A 9750-nucleotide genomic window follows, 5' to 3' on the forward strand; every position below is an offset into this window, starting at 1 on the left:
TCCGACGACATTGGACACAAATTTTATTTACGAGAGAGAGAGAGAGAGAGAGAGAGAGAGAGAGGTACAACTCGTGGCAACTGTCCAGTACCAGTGACGCAGTGAGTCAGTAACTGCGCCGGGAAGCCCTATAGCTGCTACAGGCAGCGTGAGCTGCCTGTAGCAGGTTAATTTTAGAGATGTAGGCAGCTTATCGCATTGGTACGATATTGGGTACGAAATTACTAGTACGGTACGGTTTTGGTAACGGTACAAATTTACTACGATATTTATTACGTACCGTACCGTACTGCCACCCTTGGTGACCAGTGACCACTCCTTGTCAGCGGAAAAATCCCGGCCTGAGCGAGGCTCAACCCTCCGACGACGCAAAACCTGGCAGCGCAGAACTGAGCTATCAGAGTTGTGGTTTGTGTGTGTGTGTGTGTGTGTGTGTGTGTGTGTGTGTGTACAAAGCAATAGATCCAATCACAGTATAGAGGTGATGATGCTAATGGTTGTGGTGATGGTAGTGGTGAGGAGGATATTTAATGTGTGTGTGTGTGTCAGTACACCGCCATAAGCACCATGCAGCATATACCACCACCATCATCATAATCACCTCCGCTATCATCACCACAACAATCATTTAAAATCCATTACCACAACAACCAACAAAAAACAATAATAATAACCTCCTCTCTTGTTCTTCTTCCACCACCACCATCTCCTTGACCACCACCACCATCACCACCACCAAGTCCCTCATCACGCCTTGGTGTTGGTGACTGATCTGGCTGGGCGAGGCAAAGAAAGGGAGGGACAAAGGAGGGGAGAAAGGGTGGGGCTAGGGCAGAGGAGTTGGGGTAATGGAGGGAAAATTATTTATGATTGGGGCAGAGAGAATTATTAGTCTTTTTTGATCGGTACCTCAAAAACTGAAAATCTCCAATTGATAACTCGATCCATCCTCCCAGACATATTATTACCTTATTCTTTGCCCCTTTTCTTATTTTAAACATTATCCATTTTGCCTTAATTAAATCAAATGGACGGACACACACACACACCCTTTCCCTTTTCGATTGCAATGGTTAGGTTTGCTTCACACCAGTTTTATTATTTGAAACTGCACTGGTTTAATTCACTTCCTGTTGATGGAATATCTTTTGATCTTGTCTTCCAATGCCATCTATCTTTTTTCTCTGCTTTTTTTTCTCGGCTGTTTTCTTTTTTCTTGTTTTCTTTTATAGTGAGGGTGATAGCACGAAGGTTTTGGTAGTGAAAGGGTATTGTATACACACGTGGCAATGGGTTTAAATTGGATATATGAGGATTCAACATAGACAAGAATGGTAAATGAGTGGAACAGCCTTGGCAATCATGTTGTGGCTGTTAATGCGATAGATACATGCTCAGATAAGATAAAGTCATGGTTAGATGGGGTTAGGCTTACAGGAGCTGCCCTGCATAGGCCTATAGTGAATCCACGAGGAACTGGCGGATTGGGGGGTTTCTGCGAGGGTCTGTCCTCCCGTACCACGCTGCCACATCTCTTGTCTCCAATTGTGGGATTAGAGTCAAGGTGTTAAGTGGACCACCATTAGCCTCCCTTCATTTCCTCCTCCTCCTCCTCCTCCTCCTCCTCTCTCTCTCTCTCTCTCTCTCTCTCTCTCTCTCTCTCTCTCTCTCTCTCTCTCTCTCTCTTCTTCGGGGACGAGAATACAGGCTGTCTTGGTGACCTGTTCGTCATGCACTCATGATCCAGTTTGGCGCAGACTCTTTCAATGGTTCTTTCACTAACATTAGTGGCTCTTGCTGTTCTTGCAGTTACTCTTGTGAGTGGTATGATAAATCCTCTGTTGTTTTTTTCGTCTAAAAAGTACTTGTTTACATTGTAAATGAGTTCTTTCTCGCGGCTGTGCAGCCAACGACGTGGAGAGGCAGGGAGAGGGAGGGAGGGGAGAGGCAGAGGCAGGTGGGCCCATGGGTGGCCCACCCATGGGCCCACCTGCTGACCCTTCCATGACCTTGAGAGAAGTGACCTGGGCTCTGGATGTGTAGAATGACAACGTTGGAATACAACTCTGTCAAGTGTCGTGGTATTTATACAAAATATTTGTTATTATCTTAAAAACGAAACAATCTGAACGCTATATGACCTTATTGGATTATCCAATTATTTAATTAAATTCATTTGAAGGTAGTAAATAGCTGACATACAGAGCTGGGCGCGTTACTGGATATCGGGTAGTCCGGTACCGCTCCTCCGCACCTCGAAACACATATAGTCCGTACCTGTACTTCCGCGCTTTTCGTTCCGGTACCGCACCTCCGGTACCGTACCAAGGCAATACTGCAGCACCTTGGGTTCTTGCTCTCCGTGCACGTGGTGTTGTCATTGATGACGCACTTCCTTTAAGACGGACGACAAACGGTATATTTTGAACCGGGCCGTAAATCTGAATGAGTGACGTCACTCAAGTGGCGGAATACTGCCGTTCCGCACCTGTTACTTCCGCACTTTAAAGGTCCGCAGGTCCGGAGGAGCGGAGGTGCGGACAGAGGTACGGAAGTGCCCAGCTCTGCTGACATATGAGAGGAAGCGAGAAGTGTTGAGTGTGTGGCAAGGTGCGGTGCGGGGCTGACCCGCACCTCTCACCCCGCAATCCGCCAGTTCCTCAGATGTATTCCGGCCTCGTAATGCACGCGTGCTCTCATGTGCTCTTATGTAGGAAAAGCTTGTTTCATCGGCTGCAGCATTATCAGATGGCTATTTTGCATGCCACATTCACTTTTTTTTCTTGCTATTAGAATCTTGTCATTCCCCCCCAAAAAATACACCTTCCCTTCCCCCCCTTCTCTGAATTATTATTCCCTTATACTCTCCTCATATCATCCTCTGTTCTCCCTTACCTCAATATCTCTCCTTATTTGGGAGACCGCCCACGCCCAGTCTGTAAGTCCTGCAAACGTTTATGATATATCTTTGTGATGATTTTTTTTTCCCCCCAATACGTATTTAACCTGACAGATTTCGGCGCCCAAGCACATATATTTGACACGGTTTTCGCAGGAGTTGTGGGCATTTCCAGGGGTAGTTGAATAGCCCTAGTGGTAGTTTGACCCTTCTTCTGTATCATGAACCTAAAAAACACTCATGAGAACCCAGGTGATCCTCTTTTTGACCTTTGGAAAATGTGAGGCGGAAGAGTCTGAAAATCCTAGTCGCCGTGGCAGCCTCGCAGCGCGCACCACAACACAACAACACTCGTCCTTGGCGCAGCGTGAGGGGTGCCTGCCTTCCTCCCTGCTGATCATTTAAAGTAAGTCTTACAGCCCTTTCTTTCCCCCATCTCTTTCACTAATCTGAACAATTACCTCAAGTCTTCAGGGGCTGTATTAATTAAGTGTATCACGTTACAATGTCCAAATTACGCACGATAAACTTCAGTGTTATAGGGGGCTGGCCCAACCAGACCCCTATAACACTGAAGAAGTTTATCGTGAGTAATTTGGACATTGTAAAGTGATACACTTAATTAATACAGCCCCTGAAGACTTGAGGTAATTGTTCAGATTAGTGAAAGAAGTGGGAAAAAAGTGACGGAATTTTACAGCAAAACGTATCGTGCCCGCTGGCTACACGTATGAGCACAATTACCCACGTTTTGCTCACAATTATTTCTCGGCAGGACATAGCTGGCCTGCTCCTCAGAACCACAGCATCCTCTCATCTGGGCTCCATGGCTTGCTTTGAGGAAGTTCACCATTGACTGACCACAGCAAGCCTCGCCTCAATTTCGTCAAGTAGTCACTCCTGTACCTACACACAGCCCAGGGTAAATGTTGAGTACTGCCATTTATTTTACCTCTAAAATAAGAACCTAATTCTGCTTAATTGGTTATGAACATTACAAATTGACAGACCTAATTAAACCCAATGAACTGCAACCTATCCATGCTGCCAAGAAGTTAATAGTGAACAGGCAGTCTGTGTGCAACTCACCCACTTGCACATCCTCCCTTTTGGGCTAGTCAATAAAGGGGTATCTGGGGAAACCTTGGTAAGGTAAACTGTGGTAACCCGAATCTCACACCAGCCCTGTTTCCTGGGGTAATTGACTCAGGGGCCAATGGGAAGGAGATTTCTTACCTGGATGACCTTTCCCCAAGAGCCATGCTTGAGTAAACCATCAGGCAAAGAACTGAAAGGTCTCGCCAACCAATGCGCCAGCCTATCCAAGTTCATCAAACAACAGAACATAATCCAATAAGACATAGGCTGGAAAGTGCATTGGGAATTCATTTCATATGGTCAGGGATAATAGTCATGAAGCTTGTGGCCAAGAAAATCTTTTAGAGCAGCTTTAAAAGCACCAAGTTCTCTCAGCTCAACAACTGCAGAGGGAAGCGAATTCCAAGAGCCAACAACACGAACTGGGAAGAAACGACGCCGACACTCAAGGGAACAACGAATTTGAGCAAGCTTGAAGACATGACCTCCTGTACCCACAACTGAAGCAAGCTGGAATAGTCTAGTTGAGTCAAAGGGGGCAACACAATGCATGATCTTCCAACATTCAATCAAATCAGCTCTCAATAACCTCCTGCGAACAGAAAAGAGATCAAGAGCAGAAAGCCTGTCTGCATAGGACGTTCTCTAGGCCGTCTATGTTTTTGGTCCACCTTTGCTGGACTGACTCTAATAGCTTAATGTCATCAATATAGCCAGTGTTCCACATAATTGAGCTGAATTCAAGTAAAGGACGAACATGAGTAGTGTACAGTGCCATCATAAAATCACGAGAACGGCATAGTGTTGATTTCAATAAATTGGAAGCCACAGAACGAATATGGTCATGAAATTTCAGTTAAGTATTAGTCATTACCCCTAAATCTCTGCTCAGAGGTGTTAATAGGATAGGAATATCACTAATGAAGTACTGGTCGTAAAGGTCAGCAGGAGGGAGATCTCTGCCAAATCTTAGAGCCACACATTTGTCTGGGTGAATGTTAAGACCCCATGATTTTGCCATTCCAGTTCACAGGACGGTAATTCAAAGGGTCCAAGTGCAAACCTTTCTTAAATATAGGGACTATGTTAGAACTTTTCCATGTTGAGGGCACTTGCCCAATATTTAACGATTTTGTAAAAATAAGGTATAGGTATAGGGTAAGCCAGATGATTTTGATGGGATTTCAGAACCAGTGGATGGATACCATCAGGACCCATACTAGTGTCTTTATCCAAATTGTTAATAGCCAACTTAACTCATTCCAAAGACAGTGGAATAAATGAAAACTGAGTATGAGACATCTGGTGGGCTGCAGGAAGGGTTGGGGGCAAGGCTGTATATATATGGCTAAAAGTGTTTGCAAGACACTCCGCCATGCCACTGGGATTGCTAACTGTGGACCCATCTCCTAACTGAAGTGGCCCAATTAAAGGGCAACCCACCTTCTTATTTTGAATATAAGAATGGAACAGTTTAGGGCAAGACTTCATTTTATTTATAAGTGAAATTTCATAATCAATTTGAGACGAGTATAAGATTCCTGTATTGACTATTTATTCTCTGGAAATTTTCAAGCGAATGGATTCCCTGAGGGGAATGACGTCCAAAAATGAATCTAGCTTCCTTGTATAATTTCCAAGTTGCTTCCCTATTACGTCTTAAAACAGTTGGTGGTTTAGTTTTCCATGGTGGCTTCGTTGTGGGAAAGCATTTATGTGGTATATGTTCTAATGTAGCATTGGTTATAGTCGTAGTAAACTCAACATACATCTCAACTGACAGATGTGCAAATAATAAATCCCAGCTTTTTTTCTTTCTTGGATTTACTCCTTATATATTGTGTCCCTTTGAGGTTAATACTTCTGCCGGCACAAAGACCTGGCTATGAGCTGTGTTTGTCTCCATGGCTGGTACCAGGAACAAACAGTTCTCTCAAAGTTTATAAGATCAGAATGGTTGAAAATTGTAAAAGGATGCGTATGTGAAGAGGGTGCATGAGAAATCAAATAGGAGGGAAGGTGGCAATGAGAGCAATGACAAGATGTAGTGATAGGACTGAAAAATGTTTGAAAGAAGGAGGAGGTAACAATTAATGTTGCTAAATGAAAGAATTTGGTGGGATTCATTTAAAAGCAGTGACCAGCATGCCTTTTAATCTCTTCCATAGTCATATCATACTTTAATCTTCAATGGATATCCCCCCAAAAATACTTATAATATTTTTTCTTTCCCTTCAGAAATGCAAAAGGCAAGCAAAACCTCTGACAGTCACCCAGAATACAGTATGAGTGCCGTAAGAGCCATGACACCGTACCAGTACCCTACTACAACATACATCCAAAACCCAGGCCCTGCCACGTATCCAAGCCATCCACAGACTTATAGCATGCCAGGATCGCCAGCATGGTCTCACCAACCTTGGAGAGAAAATGTTATGCCTTCCATGTTCACAACTTATCAGGGTGCTCCATTTTCCTATCCCTATCCTCAGTACATTCCAACCCCCCACCATATGACCCACCCTCAAATGCCTCAGTATATTCCTTATAATATGACCCATCCTCAATCCATGCCACAAGCACCTCAGTACTCTTCATTCTCTCATCCCATGACCCACCATCCTCCACCCATGCCACAAACACCTCAGTACTCTTCATTCTCTCATCCCATGACCCACCTTAATACTTTGCCTCCAGCACCTCGGTACGCTTCACCCTATCAATACCCTATGACCCACCCTCAAACTGTAACACAAAGGCCTCAGTATATGGTGCCCTCTCCTTACTGTATGACCCTCCCTCAAACTAAGCCAAACAGCAAAGTTTACTCTCCGGAAAAAAACGACAAAAAGTATTGGACAAAGGGCAAATGTCTCACAATTGATTGCAAGACATCACAGTACAGTGAAAATAGCAACAGTGAACCAAGTGAATCATCTAGTTCAGAAGATGAAAATTCTGAAGGAGATAATAACGACAAATCAGAACTGAATAATGAGAGCAGCAATGAAAATGTAAGTGATGATGCAAGTGAATCAAATAGTTTAAAAGATGTAAAAAATGAGGAGAAAATTAGAGAAATAATACAAGAAACAACAGATACAAAAGAATCAAGTAAACGGGAAGGAGAAAATTACCCATTGAAATCAAAGTGCACTAAGAACAAAACTTCAAAAAAGAAAAAAAAGAAACAGAAGAATAAAAGTGTTGTAAAGGATGAAGGTTTTTGCATATCTAAGGAAACATCACCAGTCACCAATGCATCTCAAAGCACGGAGAATAAGAAAGAGATCCAGAAATTGAAGGGTAAGTGTTTGCCCATTGTACACCATTTGTAGCATTCAGATTTTTGTGGCAGTCTTTCCTTCAAACCCATCAATGTGCACTTTTTTTTTAGGGAAAGGAGGAAAACCAAGGAATTAAGGATAAGATAAAAGAAAAGCCTCCTCCCTGCTGCCATTAAAAAGGAATATTTGAGTAAAAAATCTTTTTTCATTAAGATTAAGGTTTGATCATGCATTTTCATAAAAGGAATCTTTATAGGCATACTGAATAATAAAAAATCCCAGATTTATAGAGTTGATTGTATAAGTGCACATATTCTTTAAATTGTGACTTCTTCCCTTGTCAGAACTACCATTTTACTATAACCACTGTCGTGGTACCACCACTACCATTAGCACCTGTGATCCCTTTTCAGATGGGAAGAATTTTCTGGCACAATATGGAGCAGTCATCACAGAAGTTCACTGCACCATGGGCAAGCTGCGGACAAAGAGTGGTACAGAATACTACTTTCCTCCTGCCTTGTGCTTTTTATATGGAGTCAGCCTGGCTCGCGTAGAACTGTGGCACGTCTTAATTGAAGGTAAGGAGTTTGACTCATCTGTGACTAGCATATTTTGGCTGAGCCTGAGTGGACTGAAGGAGTAGACTATATTGCATTCATTGAATACACTAATATTATATATTTCCCCTAATTCTGTGTCATGTATACACCATTTTCACAAGCTTGAATGATGTAAGGCTATAAAAAATGCCCACGTGTTTTCCCGTCCAAGAAAATTGATCATTATACTAGGAAATAATTAAAACAGACATTGCCTCCATTATCTCCAACAGGGCAGCAAGTGAAAGTCACACTTGATCTCACCAACCCTGAGAATCCAAAAGTTACTCGGGTCACAGTGGAGGAGGAGAACCCTGACCACGACACCACCACTACAGTCCTGGACCTGGAGAAGTGGTGCTCTGCCAACAGCGTCCCAGAGAAAGCCACACTGACTCTGGTGAGCTGGAGGGCCTTTTTGGGGAAATTGGCAGTACTTAGTAGTTGAAGGAACAAGATTGAGAGAGAGAGAGAGAGAGAGACCCCTCATTGTTTCTTATTGTCACTGTTATAAGGACTTGCCATTTATAATACTGTTACAGATTACCTTGCTATATACCCTTTTCTACATCTTTCATTTGCTGATAAATCACCTTTCCTTTACAGATTGAGCGGGTGAAGGGTTTGCACGACTCCTGAATACCCTTCGTTGCTGGTTGTGGTGCAGACAGCCATGTGTATTGCTGCTGATCTGGTTGGTGGTGTTATTTTTAGTCTTTTCTACTCTTGGTATTGTATCACTGCTCTTTCTGATATTTGTTGATCTGGTCAGTGGTGTTAGTTTTTTGTCTTTTATGCTACTGGTGTTGTATCACTGTAGTGTTATAATATCTGTGGATCTGATTGGTGGTATTAGTTTTTTTAGTCTTTTATACTATTGGTATTGTATCAAAGTGGTGTTTTAATACTCTTTATCTTTTTTGCACATATAGGAGTTAAGCTTTGACTTGTGCATGTGTAGATGTAGAGGCAAAATATCCCTCTGTGGTTATTCATGAAGATGTGAACAGTTGAAACAATGGAGAAATTAATGACTTCCATTAACTTGAAATTTCCAGTTGCAGCATTAATTTTTAATGTCATACAAAATTCACCAATAAAATAAATTACCATTGTTTCACAGAGCATTCCATTACCATTAATTAATATTATTATTATTATTATTATTATTATTATTATTATTATTATTATTATTATTATTTTTACTATTATGATTAGTAGGTATTTGTATTACTTGTAATAATAATAGTAGTAGTGTTGTAGAAATCCTCTTCATGTGCTTGAGGACTCATTATTTTTGTAAACTCACTTGCAATTGTTATTAATACTTAGTAATGTGGGAATAGCAGAGTTAATTTACAAACAGAAATCACTGTAAATTAAAATTTATTAAGTATTAATTGTAAGATTTTTTAAGCTAACCTAATACAAACTATACAAGTTCACTAGCCACAGCCTTAGGATGGCACAGACTTATGGCTGTTCATTCTGGCAGCCTTGTCTACTCTTTTATAAAGCATGCGTCACATGAGTGAGTGGTTCCACACACAGCTCTTTTTGGCAGTCAAATGCTTCTCACCTCATCAGCTCCCCTCTTCTTACTAAGTCTCCTACTTCTCAAATTCTGCCAGTGTTGCCTCTCATTGTTTTATATTAATATTTTTGTGCTAACTGCTCTTCTGAACTTGATAACTGCATGCATCCACCACTCCCACGACCCCACAGCACCAGTGTGACTTTTTTTTTTTTTTTTTTTTTTTTTTACAGCAGAGGAGACAGCTCAGGGGCAAAAAAAAAAGGAACAATAATGAAAAAAAGCCTGCTATTTGCTGCTCCTATAAAAAGCTCAGAGGAGTGGCCAAAC

General features: G+C 42.0%; 1 protein-coding gene across 3 annotated transcripts; it reads left to right on the forward strand.

Annotated features, from left to right (window-relative positions):
- The first annotated feature begins 2668 nt into the window (after positions 1-2668).
- Positions 2669-9287, forward strand: LOC127004407 (cyclic AMP-responsive element-binding protein 5-like). 3 transcript variants are annotated; one of them, XM_050872065.1, is made up of 6 exons: positions 2669-3305; positions 3675-3821; positions 6236-7303; positions 7698-7865; positions 8120-8286; positions 8493-9287. In XM_050872065.1, the coding sequence occupies exons 3-6, from the start codon at positions 6238-6240 to the stop codon at positions 8523-8525; spliced, it is 1434 nt and encodes a 477-aa protein (XP_050728022.1). In that variant the 5' UTR covers positions 2669-3305; positions 3675-3821; positions 6236-6237; the 3' UTR covers positions 8526-9287. The 3 variants fall into 3 exon arrangements, with proteins under 3 accessions (XP_050728022.1, XP_050728023.1, XP_050728024.1); XM_050872066.1 differs by having other exon boundaries at positions 3675-3789; XM_050872067.1 differs by lacking the exon at positions 3675-3821 and having other exon boundaries at positions 3162-3305.
- Positions 9288-9750: the final 463 nt, after the last annotated feature.

This window comes from Eriocheir sinensis, chromosome 28 (genome assembly GCF_024679095.1).
Source record: "Eriocheir sinensis breed Jianghai 21 chromosome 28, ASM2467909v1, whole genome shotgun sequence".
NCBI classification, from domain to species: Eukaryota; Metazoa; Arthropoda; class Malacostraca; order Decapoda; family Varunidae; genus Eriocheir; species Eriocheir sinensis.